Source organism: Polyergus mexicanus, unplaced genomic scaffold (assembly GCF_030449975.1).
Source record: "Polyergus mexicanus isolate NDT 795.1 unplaced genomic scaffold, iyPolMexi1.0 SCAF_7, whole genome shotgun sequence".
In the NCBI taxonomy this organism is placed as follows: domain Eukaryota; kingdom Metazoa; phylum Arthropoda; class Insecta; order Hymenoptera; family Formicidae; genus Polyergus; species Polyergus mexicanus.
The window spans coordinates 5,183,458-5,207,948 of record NW_027223327.1 but is presented as its reverse complement, the minus strand read 5'-3'; the positions used below and the strand labels follow the sequence as shown (position 1 = coordinate 5,207,948).

Below are 24,491 nucleotides of genomic sequence, written 5' to 3'. Positions count from 1 at the left end.
TGGTCACTTACTTGTCGGACACCTTGTATAAATGCATTCATTCCAGGAAATCTTAGCGAAATGATTTCCGATGACATTCGAGTACTCTCTACTCGTGATGTGCGTGGGCATTTATATAGAGTAGAATGCAGACAATGGGTTACGTTTATTTATCAAATGCCAACATCGAACGGAGAGAGGTGATAGACCGCAACACGCATTTATAACGCTCTCCCGTTTTTTGTCTTCCGCCGTAAGATAACGGTTGATTGTGGAGCTATATATATATAAAAATACACTGTCTGTCTGGTCTGTGTGTCTGGTCTGTCTGGTCTGTCTGGTCTGTCTGGTCCGTCTGGTCCGTCTGGTCCGTCTGGTCCGTCTGTTCCGTCTGTTCCGTCTGTTCCGTCTGGTCCGTCTGGTCCGTCTGGTCCGTCTGGTCCGTCTGGTCCGTCTGGTCGGTCTGGTCCGTCTGGTCCGTCTGGTCCGTCTGGTCCGTCTGGTCCGTCTGGTCCGTCTGGTCCGTCTGGTCCGTCTGGTCCGTCTGGTCCGTCTGGTCCGTCTGGTCCGTCTGGTCCGTCTGGTCCGTCTGGTCCGTCTGGTCTGTCTGTCTGTCTGTCTGTCTGTCTGTCTGTCTGTCTGTCTGTACAATAAGTAGTGACGTAACATACATTTTAAACATCGGTCCACAAAAAACATTACTATAAATTTATCTTGTTTAATAAAACCGACTGGATACCCTGAAACATAGGAATATTGACAATTTTACAGCTACTGTTATATTGTATTAACGGAACGTTGTATTTATGCTATAACAGGTCTTCTCAAATTTTGTAAAAATATTCTCTCAAAATTCCCTAATCTTTCAGATATTTTTTAAATTCCGTATAAGAGAATATTATGAAGAAAAAGAATATTATCAAGATTTTTGGTACAATTTTTTGCAGTAACTCACACAGCATACATATCCAAAGGATGTTCAAAGGACATCCCGAAATTATCTCATCGTCCAAAAATGTTTTCGGGATGTCTTTTGGATATGGATGTTGTGTAGAAAGTTTTTTTATTTTATGTGTTTTCTAATGCTTTTTACTCATATATAAAGAAAAAACACGGAACCACTTAAGTTTCAAGTGCTAAATTTTCAAATGTACTAAAAAAACTGAATAACTTTCGTAAGATAAACATTTTTTACTTGCACATTTTCATTTTTTTATCATTGAAAATTACAGTAAACAATATGTATTGCATATTCAATATTTTGTTAAAACATTGAATATCTAAATAGCGCTAGATATATATATTTATAATATATTTTAAAAACGTATAAATTCATAATCTGGCTTATCGGATGCCGGTTACTTACAATATAAGAGCAAACTTATCAGAGATATCCTTTTAAAACGTTTTCTCAGAATTCCAATAAAATTCCATACTAATTCCTTGATTTCTCCAGGTACAAAAAAATTTCATGAGAATTATAGGTTTTCCATCTTTTTTCCAGGGAGTAGTTTTTTCTGTGTGTAAGCAATTATTTTTCAAAAAATAATTTACTTGAATGAAATAAGATGTAATATATCGCAGTCGGGTTTTGAAATCTGCTCGTTAAATTAAAATATTTGAGAAATATAGATTAATATTAATGATCAGAGGATTTTTTCACCTTATTAATGTGAATCAAAAAGTTATAGACAAATCCTCAAGAGACGAATCTGAAATAGTTATATGGTAGCAGATCGAGGGAGGATCGATCAAGTTGACTTTTCCGTAATGATTTCTCACAACACGCGTTCATAGCCTCGCCCATATAGGCTAATAATGTATTACTGTTCAAGTCGCGATGAGATTCGATCGTTCCTTAATAAGTTATTCAAGGATCGACCTTTTTTCCCTCGGTACAAGTTACGATACGAATCTACAAGTGCGCACAGTCTACAATTACGTTCTGGCTGAGCTTGATGAAGTTCCGGTTGATACGATGATAATAGATCGACAAAGTAATGAACTCATATATCATTGAACAATGTCCCCCCTTATATATCGACCGGTTGGTACGACGTTCTTCAATTCGATTTTCGCCGATAGACATGGTCTCCGTCATCTTCCTCGCGTGGATCCTAAATTCAGTTGACGCCTTTAATGACTTTCCATCGCTGATATCCGCCAATGCCTCAATGGGTACGGACGATTCTTTCTATCTTAAAAAAAAAAAGTTTAATAACGCGTATATGTATTAACAAGACAAAAATTCTTTCCTCGGTCTATAGCGGTCGTTATCGAGAAAAGCTTCTTCGACAATAAAGCCGACTATCGCGATGTTGTAAGAAACATTTACAATTTCATCGCGAACATCACGAGAGAAGAGATACATATGGCTGACATCGACATACACGTCTTTCGCGATACGAAGATAGATAACTTTCGAGGTAAGTGTGCGAATACGCGTCTCAGATAAATTTGAAACATATTATTATCAAAGATATTTCAAAGATATTACCATCTCTTTCTTTATGTTCACCGTAAGTATCATAAGTAGAAATATGAAAAAACCACTTTGTTTTTTATTAAAAAAAAAAAAATTAAATAACCGGTTTTTTTCATTCAAAAAAATGCGCGCGCGCGTGTGTGTGGGGTTTTTTTATTATTCTTTTTTTAATATTATATTTTCTTTTATATTTTTTGTTAATATAATAAAAAAATTAAGATCTTATACTTTTAATTTTCTTTTCAAATATAATTTTAATGAAATAAGAGACTTTTATGGCAAAGTACACCAAACACGACACGATTTAAATAATTTTCAATTGGATGCACAACAAAAATATTTATTATATATCTAACTGAAAATTATTCAAATTATGTTGTATTTTTTAGTATTATTTTACCACAAAAATCTCATTAAACCATTAAAATTGTAAAAAAAAGAAAATAAAAAGATTAATATTTAGTTTAAAATAAAATACTTGCATTCGTGAATTGCGAATGGATAGAGGAAGTTGATTGTAAAAGATTTCGGTTCTTTAATGATAATAAAGATGTTAAAAAAACACATCTATACACATACACACGCGCGCGTGTGCGTGTGTGAAAAAAAAACACAAAAGTGTTAAACAAAACAAGACTTGCTTTTTTCATAAAAAATCATAAGTAATGAAAAAAAATTTAGTTTTTTTATTTATATATACAGTCCGGTAAAGATTGTGCTAACGCATGTATATCGATCGCGTATATCATGCAAATATCAAACAGAAGAAATTACACTTTTAATATTCCAAAATATTATAGATTTATAACTTATGAGAGAAATTAGAGAGATATACATATATAGGGTGTCCGGTAAAGATTGTGTCAACGCTCGTAAATGGGTAGAGCACTGCAAAAGGAACAGAAAAGTCCTATAACATTTTTTTTATTGTCGGTGAGCCGCCCGCCTGATAGTATGCGCAGCCATAGCGACAGAGTGTCCACGCACACTACCAGACGCGCGGCTAAAGGTTGACGCTGATTGATAGATTTTACTCAATAATAACTCCTTTATTAAGCATTATAGAAAAAAATATTATAGGACTTTTCTGTTCCTTTTGCAGTGCTCTACCCATTTACGAGCGTTGACACAATCTTTACTGGACACCCTGTATATGTATATCTCTCTAATTTCTCTCATAAGTTATAAATCTATAATATTTTGGAATATTAAAAGTGTAATTTCTTCTGTTTGATATTTGCATGATATACGCGACCGATATACATCTTATACATATTCTCTCGCAAAGTATACCAGGCAATCAAATATAACTTGCCTGATAAAGAGTTCGCTATACGGATAAGTTTTTTGATCAATCTAATTGAAATAAGATATTAGACATTAGATTGTGCAAAAAGAAAAAAAAATTGTTATATTTGTCAACACAATTAAAGATACGAAATCTTTTTTACAGTAAAGTTCAGATAAAATTGTTATTATTCGCTTCAATACGCTTTTCTCATATAGAATGAAATTTTTCAATCATTTCTTTATTTAAAAAAAAAAAATTGATTTTTTTTAATACGCAATTAATAAAGAAAAATTCTTTTACACGTATTAATTTCTCTTTGATAATATTTTTTCGTATTTAACATATATGTAAAGATTATACAGTGCTTCTATCCGTGGCAACCTGTCATCAAACGTGGAGTCTACACAATATAGCGCGTAAGGACGAAATCGTACATTTAGCGATAACAGGTATGTATGAACATATGAAGAGATTTTCTCGGTAAAAAAGAAAAAAACGTGCGTAAAAAAATTTTCCTTCCGCTCGCGACGACACATTCAACTGCAATTATAAGCGGTGACTAAAAGACACATTGCTAGCAAATACCATTATCTCGCTATTTTAGTTATGTTATCTACTATATTATTCGTTACAGAGAGATTCTGTTACGTCAATGTGATACGTTTTGCCTTGATTCAATTGCTTATTATATAGAAATTTCAATGCCGTATGCTTTATCAAATAACATAAAATAGCGAAAGATGGAACTGTTAAATATTATTTATATTTGAAGAGCAAGATTGTCCACGATTACCCGATTCGGAAGGTGTGAGCGTTCCTTTGATATCGCCAGGCAAAGAACTGTCCCAGATTTTCTTCGATATTAGGATGGCCGACGCTTTGCTCTGGAACAACGTCAACATATTACACGATGATACTTTCGGTGACGTATTTAATCATTAATCGTCCATCTTTCTTTTTATTGCTCTCCCCGTCTTCTTTCACATGTCATTTCTCGGCATCCTGACGTTTTTCTTACTAATGCATTGTAGATAGAGACGTAGTCGACCGAGTTATAAAAGCTATATCGATCTCATTGCCAAACAAGAGATTTAATCTGGTCTCTAGGTCGCTATTTGCGTTTACACACGGTGATTCTAAGCGTAAGAGAAGATATTACATAAAAGAGATACTTCAGAATTTTCACGTGGACCGATTGGGAAAATGCTTCGTCGTAATTGTCACGATAGACGCAGCGACCGACATTATGGAAGCTGTGAGACGCGCATGATCTTATTTATCATTTAAATGCCTATTTCAATTATTCAATGCAAAAATAAAATAATATATTCCATAATACGTGAAATCCATTTTGAATATAAAAAGTGTTCTAAATAAAATCAATTCTGTGTAACATGTTCCCCATTTTAAATATAATATAATTTATTTTCGTATTATTTAGGCAAAGATGTTGAACATGGTTCAACCTGACAGTCAATGGTTATATATCATTACTGAGACTGTAATAGGAAACTCTACAAATATTACCACTTTCATCGACCTATTGTCGGAAGGTAGTAATGTGGCTTTCATTTATAACGCGACGGACAGCAATACATATTGCAATGTAATCTATTCAACTATTCTTGCTTGATTGTGTATACATATTTCAATTGCTCGAAATAAACTTGTAATATAAATGATCAAATGATGATCGAAGATGTAAATTGATTAATAAAAAGAGCATTTTTTGCAGGAAAATTCTCATTCTTTCTTTTTTTCTAGATATGTCTTTCTGAAGAAAATTTATTCCTTTTCCAGAACAATTTAATGTGTCATATCCAAGAGTTAATTGTGGCTTTGGCTACTGCTTTGAAATTATCATTGATGACCGAAATAGAATTATACAATGACGTGAGCGATGAGGAATTCGAAATCGTTCGATTGAACAAGCGCGAAAGACATCGGGAGATTCTTAAACATATCAAGGTTCGTATATTCACGATTATTTAATATCGCTTAGAAATATTGATGATACAAAAACGATATCTTATAACCAGTAGTTTTTTGAATAAACAATTTATATGCACAGAGATTTATTCGTGGAATTTGGAACCACATTTTTCTCAAATTTCAAGTATATTCTTCTCTCTTAATTTTATATATAATAATATAATTTCACATATCGTTATCACATTAAATATACAGGGTAGGCTCAAACGTTCTTGCCAGACTTTTAGTTTTAATAGGAAATTTAATTTTAAACAAAAAATTTCTTATAAACATGCTTCCTTAAAATGTTAGCGTCCAGAAATCTCTGAAATCACGATTATTTTATACATTTTTACAAATATCAAGAAAGTATGCGTTTTTTTACAAAAAATACTGAAATAAAAGTTGTATAAAGTTAAATTATCTTTTAAATGAGATCAAAATGATTGTAGTACGTTCCATTGGTTTTGAAATAACCGGTTTCAAATGTATAAAAAATTTTTTTTTGGCTACCGACGGTAGAGCTTTTTAAAAATACTCTTCATTTATGCTGTTATGCTTTAGCTAATTTTTAATGTTTATCTTGCTTGTTGGTTATTCTATTAAAAAAATTTTATTTTTCTGCATTGTTTAAACCAATCATCATAGGAGGATGAAAGGAAGAGCAAAAGGTGAAAAGAAAGTGAAATAAAAAGAAAATGAAACTTAATAAATTTTTTGGGGCGTTCTACAATCATTTTGATCTTATTTAAAAGATAATTTAATTCTCTACAACTTTTGTTTTGGTACTTTTTGTTAAAAGCGCATACTTTCCCTTTATTTTGTAAAAATGTATAAAATATCTGTGATTTTAGAAGTTTTTGGGCGCTAACTTTTTAAGAAAGCATTTTTCAACCCATTTGTAATTTACAGGAAACTTTTTATTCAGAATTAAATTTCCTATAAAATCTCAAAGTCTGGCCGGAACGATCGAGCCCATTCTGCATGTATTTATAGTGTATTTTTAATTTAAGGGTAAATATGCATAAAAATATCTTACCGGTTTAATCGCCACTTAGATACGTTGTAGGGCAGGTTCTATGACGAATCAAAGTTTGATAGTAAAGTTTATATTGTAATAATCTGTTACTTTTTTTGACTGAAGAAGTCTGAATATTTTCACGTAAAAGAGAGAGAGAGGTAAAGTCTCTCCTCTTGCACACCCATTTCAAAAAAATTTTAATCTAACCCAACTTTTTTCTGAGAAATCAAGCATCAGTCGGAATATATAATTCTTAAATGGTGTCAGAAAATTATGAGTTACTTTGGGTTAAGTTAAAATTTTTGGGGGCTAGGGATGCAAGAAGAGCGGTCGTGCTCTTCTCCCGCCCCATTCAATAAAAAATATTTTTCATGCCGTGGACATTTAATGTGTCTGTGAATAACTTTTCGATCAGCATGGAAAGTAATACAGCGTAGACAAATTTTGATTGTTCCTAATATCAGTTCATATTCCCTAAGAAAAACATTAAAATTGCCCAACTTTAATTTATTGTAATTCCTAAACTAATGCCGTCCCTTACTTTATTTTTGCAGGAAATTACACAGAACAATCTCCTATACCATATATCTAAATAGCGATAAAATCGATGAGGTGTAATTCTTTATGCATATTTATCGATTTAAATGTGCATACATTCAGTTATTTTTTTAAATAAAATTATATACAGGGTGTATCAAACCACCCGTGCTAGCTGAATATCTCGAAAACCGAGAACGGCAGACAAGAATATTTCAGACAAAAGTTGTAGGGTTTCAAGTAACATATTACATAGTAATATTAGTACAACCTTGAATAGCGTTGTTAAGGTCACATGAAGGTCATCATAAATTTCTTAAATGGAACCTCCCACCTTTTATTGCATATTCTTATAGCTTATCTCGAGCGCTCAAAATTCTCAACATTCTCAAAACAATATAATAAAGTATTTTTTTATTAAGTACTTTTTGATTTATTTTATATCTTAATCTGACATATTTTGATATAAAAAATAAAATATCTCGTAAAATAATTAATTTTCGATAATCTTACCGTAATACTTTTATGTACAGAATAATAAGACAAATAAATTAGTATAAAAAAATAATTACCTAATGTTAGCTTTAGAAATTTATTGGCAAGCCGAAATCGGGCCAATATACACCTATGTTTATAATGTTAGAAAATCACACCTAGGATATTACAAAATATTTCTTTTTAAATTCAAAAATTTATATTTTAAAAAAATATTATAAAAACCGGTCACCGGTCCTCATCAAATTCAATACTAATCAAAAATTTGCGAAAGTTAGGATGTGTACATACATTTCTCAAAAACTTCAAAATTTTATAAAAAATGAATTTTTTCACCGATTCTCACTAAATTCAATACCAACCATCCTTTGATAATACTCTATTTATGTAAAAAAATTTAACCCGATATCTCAAAATTTGCAAAAGTTATAACGTGTACAGACATTTTTCAAAAATTTAAAATTTTATAAAAAATGAATCTTTTTACCGATTCTCATCAAATTTAATATGAACCATCCTTTAATAATATTCTACGTATGTAAAAAAATTTAACTAGATATCTTAAAACTTGCAGAAAGTAGAGATTGCACAATATATTGCATACATACATACATACATACATACATTTTTTAGGAATATAATTTTTCGACGTTTTCGAACATTCTGAACACATTGACATAAAAAATCAAAAAAATTTTTGTCACGAAAACAAAGCTTCCTCTATAAGGAAGCAAAAATGAATTAAAATCGAGAATTGTCCTAATAAAATGTTTATTAGGATCATAAATTATAAAAAAAAAATTTTTTAGTTGAGGATATGTATTAAAAATGGCGTTGCAGATGGTTGATCAAAAAGAATTTTTAAGTAAGTTTTGCAGTGATAACTCAAATACGGAAACTCAAATCAACTTAAAAAAAATTGAGCATGTTCACAATATATATAATTTCGAATTAAACCTCCAGACAGTCTGTGCAAACTTTAGTTTTTGAGAAAAAATCAAACGGATTTGTTTTTCGACGAAAAACGAACTTTTTTAAGAAAATCTTCATTTTAATCGCTTGTTTGATTTCTTTTTCTCAAAAACTAAAGTTTGCACAGACTTTTTAGAGATTCAGTCTAAAATTATACATATTATGAACATGCTCAATTTTTTTCACGTCGATTTAAGCTTCTATATTTGAGTTATCATTGCAAAACTTATTTAAAAATCTTTTTCGATCAGTCATTTCCAGCGCCATTTTTAATGTTTTCTCAACTAAAAAAAATTTTTTTTATGGTTTATGATCTTAATAAATATTTTGTTAAAGTACAATTTTCGAATTTAATTTATTTTTTTGTAATACATTCCCAAAAAAAGACTTCATTTTCGACAAATACGAGTGCCTAATCCTCAAGCAAAATAACTTTTCTTTGAAACATTTTTAATATAACTCTATTATTTTAAAAAATAATTGACTATATACACTTAAATTAAATACACTCTATATTCTTAAGAGAGAAAAATGGCTAAAAAAAAACTGCAAGGGATCGTCTATTTCTATCATCGATGATCAATTCTCGTCGCAAATTCTATACGCGCACAACCATTTTTCTCGCAGATAAAACTTGTTCAAGATACTTTCGTCACAGGCGGTACTTGCGGTAGATGTTTGTTTTGGCGATTCGCCTCGGCCATAACATGGGGCAACTTCTTCGCCCGCGGCAAGAACAATGCGTATTTGATAGATTCGGGATCATGGTTTCCCACTCTCGGTGTCAATCTGACAGACGTCATCTTTCCGCATATCGCACACGGATTTCGAGGAATCAATTTACCAATCGCTACATACCATGTAGGTGTAAATGTGAATCTTTCTCCGTTGATTGTCGCATGAAAGCTCATGTCCTTTTTCAGAATCCACCATGGCAAATCATCTCGTTGACCAACTCCGGTGAGAAAAAATACAGCGGACTGGTTTTCGATGTCGTCAAATATTTAGGGAAAAAAATGAACTTTACGTACTCCGTGCTCAGTTCAGAAAGCAATCGAACCATCAAGTTTACTCGGAACAAAACTAAAATCGACATGGTAAGTTCATGCCATAATATTTCTCTGTTTTGAATGCGCAACGCTAGACTTTACTATGATGATGAAAAATCTAAAAAACATAAAAACGATTATGTACAAGTTTATTCTTTTCATACAATGCACGAGATAAAATTTCCGCTGTAACTTGAATTAAACTGTAAATCCAACTCTATGCTTTCTGACGAATGTTTCAAACGTTTCCGAAGGTATTAACATCAACAACGAGAGAAATGCCACCGGCAATAATAGATATGGTCATTGGGAAAAGGGTTCTCCTTGCAGTCTGTGCTTATACTGTAAATAATTGCGGAAAGAATAAGATCAATTTTACCATACCAATCTTTATGCAGACATATAGTTTCCTGACTGCGAAGCCGGGTCAACTTTCTAGAGCGTTGTTGTTCACTGCGCCTTTCGCTAAGGAGGTATAATTTGTGCTAACACATTTTACATTTTAATAAACAAAGCTTGTATAATGCACAACATAAATGTAGTGCTATAAACAGTATATTTAAGAAATTGCATTAGAATAGTATTACAATTGTTTAAAAATGCTAAGGTTAAGATAAAAAAAATAAAAGTTCATCATCGCTAGAGTAAGACTCGATAGAAGTCTGTATTTTAGTTTGTCACATTACTAATAAAATATAGTGACATTATACAATAGAAATAAATATAATAATTCTACTTCGCATATAAATTAGGAATTATAAATGCGGGATCTTTATAAAGCTACATACGTTTCTTATATAAAAATAATAAAGATTTATTATGAGATTGCAAATCGAGATCGGACAACAGTTACCTTGTATCGAACGGCGTATCAACTGTTTTCCAGTACTCTATTAGCTCGATCTATTTCACGCGCTTGTAATAAGCGTGTGAAAGGCTCTAAAGCTCTAAACGGGCTAGTTTTGCTTACAGACATGGGCCTGCCTGGCAGCATCCATTATTATAATGGGCCCGACGTTATACTTGATTCATAAGTACAGTCCGTGCAGCACGAAGATATCAGGGCTCAACTCCTCCTGGCAATGTATATGGTACGTCTACGGTGCTCTTCTTCAGCAAGGTAATATCATTTTATTCTGTATTTGTATTAAAGTAGCCCATATCTTTATTCAGTCATTTGTTATAAAGTAGCCCATATCTTTATTCAGTCATTTTTAATCTAAAGATTTTATTATCATTACGAAGTGTTTCATCTTTACGGATCGTTCTCGATGTTTGTGTCAAAGAAAGAAAATTCATATTTATTTAAAAATAAAGGACTATATTTTTTCGAAGGAGAAAAAAAACAAAGCGCATACGAATTATTTTAATGTACTTACCCCATTTTGATAGCGCTCGTTGGCTGATCGCCATTTGGTGGTTGGTTGTAATGGTCTTGGTAGCGACTTACTCCGGAAGTTTGGTCGCATTTCTGACATTTCCAAATATGGACACCGCCATCTTGACCTTGGACGCTCTCCTCGCTAATAAAAACAGATTAACCTGGGGCTTTCCTAATAACAGTTATCTGGAGGAGTATCTGAAAAATGCAGAGGAAGAAAAGTATCATATTCTGCTAAAGCAAGCCATAATTCATAACGCGACGCAAGAAATGGAAATTATCGAGAAGGTAAAGGCGGGAAAGCATGCCTTAATCGACTGGAAAAGCACATTGAGGTAATCTTATAACTTTAAATGAAAGTCCTGTGAATTACTTACAAATTCTTGAAAAATTTTTTCGAAAAGGAAAGCAATATTATATGTATAAGTAAATGTTACTAATTCTATCTCGTACTATAAATATTTTTCTAAAGAATTTTATAACAAGAAACGGACATATTTAAAAGTTTTTTTTTATTTAACTACAATATTTTATCTTCTATATCGATATGTAGAACAAATTAGCGATAGGAATGACGACAATGATATGATTTGTTCGAACAGATTCTTGATGAGGAGCGATATGTTAACAACTGGAGGATGTTACTTTTCCTTGAGCACTGACGAATTTATGGATGAACCCATAGCGATGATTATTGCACAAGACAGCCCTTATATAAATATCATTAATGCGGAGTAAAATAATTTTAATTAGTATTTTATTATACATCAAATTTGTGATGTATTATATGTAAATTTTATATAGTTTCGTAATTTTTGAATTTTTCCGTAAATAATCTGTACAGATAATTTTATTGTAAATTTTTATGTCAAGAAATATCAATCAAAATTTAGTCACATGTCTCGATAATGATCACCTGGCAAATCTATCAATTTGCATCAACTTTGTTGCTTAGATTACATCGCATGCACGAGTCTGGATTGATGAACAAATGGGTAACGGAGCAAATACCGACGAAAGACAAATGCTCGGACATCTTCGCCAATCAAGGCGTAAATGAACGTAAAGTAAATGTGGCGGATATGCAAGGAATATTTTTCGTTCTTTTCATGGGTAACATAAATATTTTTTTCCTCACGAGCACATGCTTCAAGAGTATAATATCTCGCGATTTCTTTATTTCGCTTTTTTCAGGCGTGACCGGATCGATATTTCTCTTGTGCTGCGAGTTTTACTGGCACAAACGCCAAGTAGCGAAGCGACGCAAATTGATTCAACCTTTTCTCTCCTGAGTTTGATCCAGCATAGAAATTAAATTATAACTGCAATCTATCTCCTTCCAAGCAGCTTTGCCGTGTTCGTAGAACTTCTATTATGTAATTTGATAATAATTATTTATATCGCTTATCCTAGAATTAAAATTACAGGGACCGTTCTCGCATGCTGATTCTCATACGACAATCGTATCTAATAATATGTATCTCTGCAATATTATTTTTTGTTACAGATCACTCTATATAACGGATGAAACGTAAACATGAGAGGAAACGCTGTTCGTAAATAAACAAATGCCTATAAAAACATACATTTTTATCATTAATAAAGCTGCACAAGTTTTATTCTCGTCACAGAGAAAAGATCTATTAGACGTAATTGTGCAATATAGAGCTAGTTATAGAAATAAATTTTTGCCGTTTAAAAAATATAAATAATAAAAATATACAATTGCAATTAAAATTCTACATCTATTGTTACATCTAAAAGAATCATTAAAATATCGAAAGTGTTAAATGTTTGTTCTAAATTTATACGTAAGCTACGCGCTCTCTTTCGGGAGCACACATTCTACAAAATTAAAAATTCCAAAAATATAGCATTTGGTTTCTTACAGCACAATTACGTTTGATTAACAGATTCTTCTCTCTTATCGCTCGCAAACAAATGTCGGTAATTTAAGACTGCTTGGAGCGAATCAGATACCAAGCATCATCATTGTCTTATTTCCTTGAAATTATTACGATTCGACATGCATACTCGATGCTCGGTGAAACGACACGATATTAATTAAATACCGCGATAAGACAGAAGATGGCAACACGATAGCTCTGTATGTGGGTGCTATATAGTTAAATAACTAGACTTCGGAATTCAATATAACATATTTAATATTTGAGAACGATGTTTACAGGTTGATGGTCAATAAAAGAATAAATAAATGTTTCACAATTTGTTGTATGTTTTTAATGTTGTTATGTAAAATGTTTAATCAATAAATGAGATGTGTGAAAATAGTTACAAATGTATTTTATGAAGTTGGTAACAAAATGATCTTGAATTTAGTCGCAGAAACGCCACATGTATCGATAATATGATAGTGAAACAGAAACGAGCGATGCAGATGAGGAGAGGATCACACGGCATAAATTGCTCGGCGAAGTAATCACGCATTGTTAGCGTGGCGGATCTCGCACAGATTCCGCACATTAAGCAACCACCCGTGGCGGCGGGTAAAAGTCACCGTGGCGTTATTACATAATGCTGTAACTCATGGAGATCCTTCTACTTGGATCAGTCGAAAGCAGATTCTCGCTTCGTCTTTACCGCACATTCGTGCCGCTATCTACTACCGTTATCGGATGTGCGATATCCGCATATTTTCCAAGATTCGTGATCTGCGAAGATCGCGCTGATCGCCGATCGGTCAAAGGAGAAAGGAATGTTTGGCTCACCCAATTAATCAAAAATAGGGTTGACGCATCAATGAATAATCCGTAAATATAAAAATATTATTCAAAAGAATCTTTAATTAAATTGATATTTAATTAATATATATAAGTTAAACGTGTGAGAGCGCGCAATACAATTTTTATTTATTAAAGCATTTAAATAATAATCGCTTCTTTTATAATATCTTTGATTTTAATCAATAATAAAGCTTAAACTTGATGTTGGAGGAAGAGAGAGAGGAGTGGAGAGAGAGAGAGAGAGAGAGAGAGAGAGAGAGAGAGGAGAGAGTGTGTAATCATTCCATGATACAAATATATATTACATTATACAATATAATAATGTAATAAATCTTTGGCCGATCATTCACTGGTATAATTATCTTGTGCATAGACATATGTAACATAAGTATTATTAGATTGCGTGAAAAGAGAGGAAATAACATATATATATAAATCACATACACTACTCAAAAAAAAAATAGAGAACAGTTTTCATACTCTAAAAATTGGGCTATCTTGCTATTTTCAAACCGCTGAAACTCGATGAAAAATCATTGTAGACAAACAATTAAAACAGCATTTTGTAGCTTAAAGTTTCAACTTTAATACGCCATAAGTGATTTTTACAAATTTTTATATTTTCCTGTTTCTGTGCTTCAAAAAAGAACACACTATTTTTGTTCCTTGAAATTACGTATTTTTGACACTCTGCAGCTCAATAAAAAAATTTTTCTCGAAAAATTCAACTCAAGTTCCACAAACTACAATATTTTGCCTACAAAATGCTTTTTTTAAAATCTTGCTATGATTTTTTTGACCGATTTACACGATTTTGAAACTAAACTTGTATTTTCTAGAAATGAGAAAATAAAAAATTTTTTGAAACTATTGATATTGTGTTACAGTTGAAACTCCAAGCTTCAAAATGCTTTTTTAATTCTTTGTCTACGATGATTTTTCACCAAGTATCGACATCATTTATAAAAAATACAGGTTTAATTTCAAAATCATGTAACTCGGTCAAAAAAAATCGTAGCAAGATTTTAAATAAAGCATTTTGTAGGTAAAATGTAGTTTATGCAACTTGAGTTGAATTTTTCGAGACAAATTTTTTTATCGACCTGCAGAGCGCCAAAAATACATAATTTTAAAGAACAAAACAATGTGTTCTTTTTTAAAGTACAAAATCAGGAAGATATAATATAAAAATTTTTAAAAATCACATATGGCGCGTTAAAGTTGAAATTTCAAGTTACAAAATGGTTTTTTAATTTTTTGTCTACGATGATTTTTCGTCGAGTTTCAACGGTTTGAAAATAGTCCAATTTTTAGGATATGAAAAGTGTTCCCTATTTTTTTTTAGTAGTGCAAATCAATTTATATATAGCCAACGAACGCGTCTGTACGTATAAACATAAGCATGGATAAACATAAAACGAATGTAACACGCACATAGAGCGGCATGGTTAGGATCCTTTTCGTGATGAAACGCTGGAAGATAGTAGCTTCTGAAAGAATACAGAGAGGAGAAGAGCAGCAACAAGAGAAAGGAAGGAGAATTGGCTGAGGGGGAAAGATATGTGCGCAATTTAACGGGGATTACAATCTTAGCCATTTAGGAAATCGCGGTAATAATCGGCGGGCCCCAAGAGCGGGCCTCTTCTGGCGCGCTTCAAGACGAGTTCGAGCGGGCTTTAATCAAACCTCGGGCCTCGGCGGCTGCTAGTCTATCGTACCAAGTTAGTTCCGACGTGGAGCGCGAACGACTAAGGCTAGTCCTAACAGAACCCGACGCCGCGGGCAGCACTCTTGCGTGCAAGGCAGCAGCGACCGGAAACGATGGGAAACCCATTACACTGGATCGTTGTATTGCAGCGTACGTAAGATCGTTTTGATTCGATTTAGCATGGATCAGCCCGAAAATATATAATATATAATATGTATTGTACTATATAATATGTAATATACAATATATAATTATTATACATACATACATACATATATATATATATATATATATATATATATATATATATATATATATATTGTGTACACACACACACACACACACACACACACACACACACACACACACACACACACACACACACACACACACACACACACACACACACACACACACACACACACACACACACACACACACACACACACACACACACACACACACACACACACACACACACACACACACACACACACACACACACACACACACACACACACACACACACACACACACACACACACACACACACACACACACACACACACACACACACACACACACACACACACACACACACACACACATATATATATATATATATATATATATATATATGTATGTATGTATGTATGTATGTATGTATGTATGTATATGTATATATGTAATGTATATATGTATATGTATATAATTATATATAATGAATTCTATTGAAAAGAATTTTATATTATAAATAATTATATATTTTATATATAATACATAAAATTTATTATATATCTAATTAATAAAATTAAAAAAAAAATATATAATATATAATTACACTATTATATTATAATTATATAAATTCTAAATTTTCCGGCCGTGTTGTTATGTTGTAGCAGTGTCGTTCGCGTACGCTTATACGTACGATCCTTGGTATCGCGTGGACACGCAGCGTCCGGTCGACGTGATCACCGACGTCGTCAACGATCTCGGGTTAAAGATCCTTCAGCAGTACGCGGCACACGGAAACGTGGCGTTTTCGCCTACGGGGGTCGCCTTCGTATTGGCGGCGCTCTATGAAGGATCCACCGATAGGGGACATCAACAGATCGCTGAAGCCATAGGATTGCCATCCAGGAATGTTACCAGAATCGGTTTCAGAGATATTCACCGACGATTAAGAGTAAGATCCCACAAGAGCGATGCAAATATCTAAAGGAATATCGTCCGAAAGTTGCTTCAATTTCTTATTTTAATCTCTCAGATTCTTTTTTATCGTTTGATATTTTGCTTAATATTATACTGAGAAAAAAGCTGTTAACTTGACTAAATGCGTTCAACTGGTTACTATTTCTTTAATTGAAACATTTAAGTATTTAGATTAAATACGATACTTTAAATCTAACATGACGTATTTGACTTAAGTACTTAAATATGTCAATTAAAAAAATAATAATCAGTTGAACGCATTTAGTCAAGTTAACAACTTTTTTTTCTTAGTGTAGATATGAGATGGATTAAATAGAAAAATAAAGCTGATAATTAGTATAAAAGTTTGATTAAAGCGAGTAGTTTCACTTATTTATAAAATTTTACTGATTTCAAGAATTACCTCAATGTCGATGGTTTTCTGGGCGGGTTGACGCTGAGCAGGGAGAACACTAGACTTCGTCCCGAATACGAAGATATTTTGAGATTTTATGGTTTCGATCTGTCGAATATCGAGCAACAAGCGAACGTTACCGTCAATATGGGAGATTTTTCGGATACAACCAAACTTCCAATGTCCACTGCCAGTTCAACGATCCCGATAGAGACGATAGATACTACGAATGAGCCGGACACAACGATGATAACATTAACCATTACAACGCTTCCTTCGGAAACAACGATTGCTTCAGCCACCGCAGTGGACATCACTCAACAAAGTGTCACGATGGATGCGATCGATGTGCAATCGATTACAGTCGCAAGTTCTGAATCAGCTGTTCTAAGTACGTCGTCGGCAACAAATTCCTTACCTGCGGTTACTTTCGGCGAAGATATCCAGCCAGCATCAACAACAGTCATCGCGGATAGGCAAACGAATCTGACCACGGTTCTTGTCGTAGGCGATCAGAGTCCGCAGATTACTTCGACAATCGCTGCCGAGGATGTTGGAACAGACGAAACCGTCGCGAATATCATCGTTCCTAATGCCGCTATGGAGAATGTAGAAAATGCAAATTCTAATGCAAATATTCAAATACTACATAACCCAGATACGATAACGGCGGTTAATGGCAGTGCGATGGGTGACGACATATCGAGAAATATTTTACTGACTACGATCGCCGCGATTGTCATCAATGTGACGCCCATTAATAACATGTCTGTTACCGATGCGAATACCGTTACCTCGAATTCGTTAATTCCCGCGATATCAACATCTTTAACCAGCGCTATAAACTTAGCTACTCCAAGTCCCGTTATCGAAACTATGACGGATAACAGTGTTTTTTCGCAATCGAGTAAGACATCGGTGGACGCTTTTCCAGTCAAAAATACTACTCCAGAGATAATTGCTCCTATGCGTGATCTCACAATGACGGGAATCATCGATGTTAATGACGACGCTATAGCGTCCGCTACAATAACAACGATATCATCTATCCAAGCGACAAATACGACAATTCTGACCAATCTCGTCGGAAATTCGAATGATTCCGCATTTGCCGGTTTCATGGATAATCAGACGATTGCATCGACAAATGAGAATATTGTATCGATGAATCGAAAGAAGAAAGGATCGGAGTCAGATTTGAAAGTTGTAATAAACGATGGTACCGTTAAAGATGAGTCGACATCGCCGAATCTACGCGAACGCAGAGCGAGGGGTCCACGTGGATACTTCTCTAGATATCCAGGTACATTCGAGCATCATCTTCGATTATCGCGCGTATTAATCGCGACTAAATTATTAATTAAATTATGTGATCCCGGAATACACGATCCTTTTACGCTCTAGTAGAACAAATCATAAAATTATAATAAAAATTATATAAAATATTTATTGCATTTATGGAAATATAACATTTGGGATAAAAATCTTCCCTTTTGTGTTCTCCGATTTGGAATTAGAACTTTATCTTTTAGACGAAGGTATCTGGATGCAAGACTTGGAGATTTGGAAATCGTACAACACGGTAAACCCGAGCGAATCCCCCGTCGGAGATTCTACAGCGGAGATATCGTTTCTGGTAAACGGTTGCGATGTTTCCTCAGTATCGGCCTCGAGATACATCGCTGTGCTGCCTTTCGCGTACTTCCCATCGTTGCATGCTGTAGCGCTCGAATTTCCTCTAGACGTAAGTCTAAATGAAAATCCAGTTCATTTATTCATTTTATTTAGAATTTAAAAAAATCGTTAAACTTAATTTTTTTAGCTATTAACTCCAAATTTTTCTTGAATATATAAACACTTTTTCTCCACGATTCTAATCATAGTTCATAGCTCAAATCATTACTTTTGTACTGCATAGACAGAACGTCGCTCTCTCTCGAATCGCAACTTATCTTTATAAATTAAATATAAGCTATTTCCGAATATATCTTGTGCAAGTATAGGCGTATAATATAATAAATCTTGTTTTCTTAATATCTTCGAGGATCCTCGGTACAATATAATTCTTCTTATGCCGACGGATAAAACGGACACACATCATCTGGCGAAAAATCTCAGCGGAAAGTCATTGAGATCGTTAAGGAAGCGATTACAACCTACTTGGGTCAGGGCCACGATACCTTCGTTTATGCTACGCGGTTTTGTCACACTGACGTCATTTCTGCAAAGGGTAAGCGGAATAATAGGTCATCCTCTTCGATGTCGATATAAAATAAAAGCAAAAATTACAATCAGCTGATCGTGCGTAGCGAAATCACATCTAGTTTTCTGCAATTCCGGTGTTTTCATTCATTTTCAAAGGCTCTTATCCCAAGATTTGATCAACAACTATTTATAAGAAATCATAAAGAGGTGTAAAACAATTTTATAATGTTAAGCATATATATGGTCCGTATATAATTATAATTTTTTAAATTTTATTTTTGCGCGTTTGTTCGTTCATTTTTAAAATATTTTCTCAATGAATCCGTATTGAAAAAGGACTTTTTATGATGCGTTTTCTACATTTATGTTTTTCCTTTGTAGTTGGGAATCGTGGACGTGTTCGAGCCGAGATTAGCCGATCTCTCGCCCATGACATCCGATTTTGGTGTATACGCCCGGGACGTGCAACAGAGTATAGGGGTCAATATAAGGAATTACATGAGACCCGACCGTACCCATTCTCGTGAGTCGTCTAATGTCGTTCCACCTCGAAGAGACTATTACCGATATCTGCCTCCAGGTTCTCTCTTACTTTTGCTTTTCATGCACTGTCGTGGGCACCACCTCCTTTTAATTAACCCGTAACGGTAACGGTAACTATTTTCACAAACATAATGTAATCATATATATCCTTCTTTTTCTTAATACTCACGTCCTGAATTTAAGAATCCAATTTATATAATTTTGCGCGTATAATCCTTTTAGCATCTTCTCTCCTTTTCTTTTTCTATAATGCGTTCTTTATATATTTCTTAATTAACATGTACTTTTTTTCGCTTGTAAATGTGATGACAAATGATAATTGCGGATCCGTTTTCGTTAATTAAATTTATGTTTTCGACAGTTTAATAATTTCTCGAGTTTTTATATTTTTGAGTTTTTATTATTTGCGATTATTTATTATTCATTATAACTTCGCTCCGCAAATTCCGACATTACTTTACATCGATACTATCATCGCAATCCAGATTCAATTATCCAGATTCAATTATCCAGATCCATTTTATGCGATTGTACAATTGCACGAGCCGCGACAATATTAATTTAACTCGTAACATTCGAAAAATTAGTCCTGTCTCGAATGCAGACAAGTGACCGGATGTTACACACGTACAGGTGATTTAAGTTGTTGGAACCAACAGCGGACGCGAATAGCGATTCGTCTCGAGTCTCAAGCGGCATCGGAGATAATAATGTTCAAAGAGGTAATCACGTTGACGTAATATCCGGTATTAACGGGTAGAATCGCAAAGATTCGCCACGCGGGTCGAATGCTCTTTAGAAACGTGCGCATAATTTGTAAACGATGACGCGACGACAATGTCACGTATCGTGAACATGTATCCGACGATGACCGGCCATTACTATTGAATGCTCTCTCTCTCTCCCCCCCTCTTTCTCCCTCCCTCTCTCTTTCTTCCACCCCCCCTCCCCATTCCCCCCTTCCCCCTCTCTCTCCACTCCTTCCATCTCTTTTTCTCTCCCCTCTTTCTTCTTCCTCCCTTCCTTTTGCCTCCCTCCCCCTCTTTCTCCCTTTTGCTTCCGCTCGCTGTTTCATTTTACGTTCTACTAAATCTTCATTACTTAATGCTGCTTATTCTTAACGACCGCTTCCATGCTTCTAAATGTCGAGACTATTTGCGTTGCCAAAATTATATGGAAACGGGCTTCTGAGTCTTATTTAAGATTGTGAAACTGCCGAGAACAAATGTAGAATCAAGCAATTAAGCTAATCAAGTCTCGCGATAATTACGCCGAGCATGGATCATTATCTCTTCAAAATGTCATAAAATTAAAATTACAAATGTAATTTCATAGTCTCTGCTTCGGGAAAAAAAGAAGTTGATAGTTTAGCCAGAGATGCTTTTCTATACAAATATTTTTTTTAATTTTTGTGGAGTAAATTATCAGAAATTGATGCGTTTATACAACTTCGTGAAATGCAAATGCGCTCTATTCGCGAGGACGCGAATTTCGAGGACACGTAGTTAGACAACATCTATTTTCTCACCACTGTGAATAAAATTATCGATTATTTTTAGAAATATTCTCTAGAAGTATTGTTGTTCAATGTACGCAATTTTAATTGCTGATATCCTGGCTTGAGGTCGCAATGAAAGTCAATTAAAAAAATCTTGCGTCATCTTTTTTACATTCACCGAGGGTTTTTGAATTGTTCTATCATTATATATTTTTACGAAATTGTTCTTTTCGTCAACCTTATATATATATATATATATATATATATATATATATATATATATAAGGTAGACGAAATATATATATATATATATATATATATATATATATATATATATATATATATATAAGGTAGACGAAAAGAACAATTATATATATATATATATATTTTATATATAAATAAAGTATGATAATGATATGATAAAAAATATTTAGACAGAAAGGGTTATTTTGTCTCTAAACATTTCTTATTTATTATTCTCTAAATGTAAAACTATAGGTTCTGAAAATTATTCAGAGATTTGCAAACGTAAAAAGAGTATAACAATAATTCCTCATCGAAGAAGCTTTGTTTTCATTATTCTTCAAAAATGTATGTATGTATGTATATATTATATACGCAATATTTGTATAACCTCTAACTTAATTTGTACAACCTCTAACGCAATTTTTGAGATATCGGATTTGATTTTTTTATATGAATAGAATATTATTAAAGGATGGTTAGTATTGAATTTGGTGAAGATTGGTGAAAGGGTTCATTTTTTATAAAATTTTGAATTTTTTGAGAAATGTCTGTACACGCTCTAAATTTTGCAAATTTTGAGATAACGGGTTAAGTTTTTTTACATGAATAGAATATTATTAAAGGACGGTTGATATTGAATTTAGTGAAGATCGGTGAAAGAATTCATTTTTTATAAAATTTTGAATTTTTTGAGAAATTTCTGTATTCGCCCTAACTTTCTAGCAAATTTTGATATTTCTCTATGAGGAATCCAAAATTAAAAAACTCGCTTGTTTTAAGGAGCTTAAGCTTTGTGAATGAAATAAAATGATAAGGAAGCAATATACAAGTTTCTAATTTGCATAATTTTTAGCTTGTTTTCTCCTGATTTATAGGAAAAATAAAAATCGAGATTTTAGTCTCTTGCAAATTCGCACTTATATTAAATCTCTCGCTCTTTTTTCTTTCTCTATACATATTTTTATATAACATTTTTCATCGATTTAGACTCTGCATATTCCCTTCAATTTAAACACGATTCTCCTTTGCACTGCGTGAAGCACAAACAATAAGCTTTGTATTATGCGTGACCAAAATATTGCATTATTTCTATCAAACAATTGTAAAGAAAATCATACAAATTCTATAAATCATAGATTTTTTTCTAAGTATTTCTTCGCAAAAGTTTCATTCCGTTAAATTCGTGTTAATTCTATTCTGAAATGCGCGTAATTCATTACTTTATCTTTTGTAATATGTGAAACATGAGATACATATTTTAGAAAATATTACTAATATTATATATGATTAAAAATGGCGTTTTGCAAGTTTATTTAATAATAATAAGTTTATAATTTTCTTTTAGGTAACGGTTTGTTCGAGAGAGCCGGACCTGTACCTTTTACAGCTTTGCATCCATTCCTTTATTTCATTGTTGACACCGAAACTTCGGTGAGTCTAATTGCCGGTCGAGTGGACGATCCGCTTAATTCCAGAATACTGTAGACATGTATAATTTACGATAAATTCTAAGATTTTTAAATAACCATTCGTTTATTTGGCGATACTTATAAATAGCTATATCTTATAATGTATAGACTTCACCTTCTCCAGCTCGCATATAACTATTATCAAGTACACGCAATTAACATTGTGCAGATCTCTGTACAAATTCCTATTTGTAAATAAAGAAGTATGAAGATAAGAAAGAGAGGCAGTGTAATTCGAAATACGTAATTGAGCATTTGGAAGAACGTTCCGAGTTATCTCGAATGGAAGAGCGATATCTTATATGTCTTGCTAATCGACACAAGCACATTTATAACACATTTGCTGTAAAAAAGATTATGAAAATATTAAAATTATAATAATTATAAAAATTTTCACTCACATTTTCACATTTACTATTGATGTAACTTGTTCTTAAGCTGAATTTATCTAATTTGTGGAATCTAGGTATCTGGATTTATTAATTAAAACTAATTTTCCAACAATAAAATAGATAGTTTTTATATTATAATAAATTTATAGTTGGTGCATATATATAAAATATTTTCGAAAAATTGCAACTCTTTTCCCAAATGTCGTATTATACCCATTTTTCGAAGCAAAGTGGCAAGAAGGATAACGACGTTCTCTTTAGTCTCTATCAGACAATACTTCTTTGACCTCTTTATTACAGATTTCCCTCGGTTATTTAACTGTAGCCTTAACCTAGAAAATATATATTATTTCCTTACTCTTAGATTTATATATAAATACAAGTTCTCGGCGTATATTGCTACAATGCACGATTGTTTTGCATATGTCGCTAGTACGTATATCCGATGATTCGACATTTCACTTAGTGAGTATATTTTTTTGTATGTAACAACACCACAGATTATGTTATTTCGTGAGCGGCAGTGTAAACACAAATAAATAAATGCAAATGACATAGAAGACATGTTTTCATTTAGGAGAAGAATCTAAAATTTAAAATAACTGACTTGGTTTTTTGATATCGCGTGAAGCAATATTGCAAATCGCTTATTTGCGCATCGGATTTCGCCAAATTTTCTCCTGTCATTCGTATGTCTATCATAGTCTCGTTTATCGTAGAGTAGATCAGGTGACGTTCTTCAAAATCCACGGTACGAATTTGGAAATTCGCGTACAGACGCCCGGTAAATTGGCTTCCGCGCATCCGATCCCCCACGATATGATACCGGCCAGAAAGTACCTGCCGTCTTTTCCGCGTACTTGAAGAGGGCCTCCGGAGTCACCCTGCGTGTAATGGAA

At 33.2% G+C, this 24,491-nt stretch overlaps 3 protein-coding genes across 10 annotated transcripts in view; 2 read left to right on the top strand and 1 right to left on the bottom strand.

Moving 5' to 3' along the window:
* Positions 1-1,745: 1,745 nt before the first annotated feature.
* Ir93a (Ionotropic receptor 93a) lies at positions 1,746-13,381 on the top strand. The gene is made up of 16 exons (XM_070298488.1): positions 1,746-2,157; positions 2,247-2,405; positions 4,109-4,204; positions 4,528-4,677; positions 4,787-5,010; positions 5,197-5,361; positions 5,556-5,723; positions 9,379-9,612; positions 9,675-9,848; positions 10,055-10,273; positions 10,773-10,925; positions 11,170-11,516; positions 11,784-11,915; positions 12,137-12,294; positions 12,376-12,537; positions 12,689-13,381. The coding sequence occupies exons 1-15, from the start codon at positions 1,980-1,982 to the stop codon at positions 12,471-12,473; spliced, it is 2,655 nt and encodes an 884-aa protein (XP_070154589.1). The 5' UTR covers positions 1,746-1,979; the 3' UTR covers positions 12,474-12,537; positions 12,689-13,381.
* A 137-nt stretch (positions 13,382-13,518) lies between these two features.
* On the top strand, positions 13,519-24,139 carry LOC138934663 (uncharacterized). Of its 5 annotated transcripts, none has more exons than XM_070298646.1 (8): positions 13,519-13,952; positions 15,519-15,783; positions 16,533-16,819; positions 17,243-18,542; positions 18,772-18,983; positions 19,284-19,469; positions 19,826-20,024; positions 23,077-24,139. In XM_070298646.1, exons 2-8 carry the CDS (start codon positions 15,747-15,749, stop codon positions 23,214-23,216), a joined length of 2,361 nt encoding a protein of 786 aa, XP_070154747.1. In that variant the 5' UTR covers positions 13,519-13,952; positions 15,519-15,746; the 3' UTR covers positions 23,217-24,139. The 5 variants fall into 5 exon arrangements, with proteins under 5 accessions (XP_070154747.1, XP_070154745.1, XP_070154748.1 ...); XM_070298644.1 differs by having other exon boundaries at positions 15,364-15,783; XM_070298647.1 differs by having other exon boundaries at positions 15,271-15,783; positions 16,536-16,819.
* LOC138934661 (serine proteinase stubble) overlaps positions 23,645-24,491 on the bottom strand; it is a 49,471-nt gene continuing 48,624 nt past the window's right edge. For all 4 annotated transcript variants that reach the window (XM_070298640.1, XM_070298641.1, XM_070298639.1 and 1 more), the window contains exon 9: positions 23,645-24,476. In XM_070298640.1, coding sequence (XP_070154741.1) covers positions 24,318-24,476 — 159 coding nt within the window. In that variant the 3' untranslated portion in view covers positions 23,645-24,317. The remainder of the gene's footprint in view (positions 24,477-24,491) is intronic.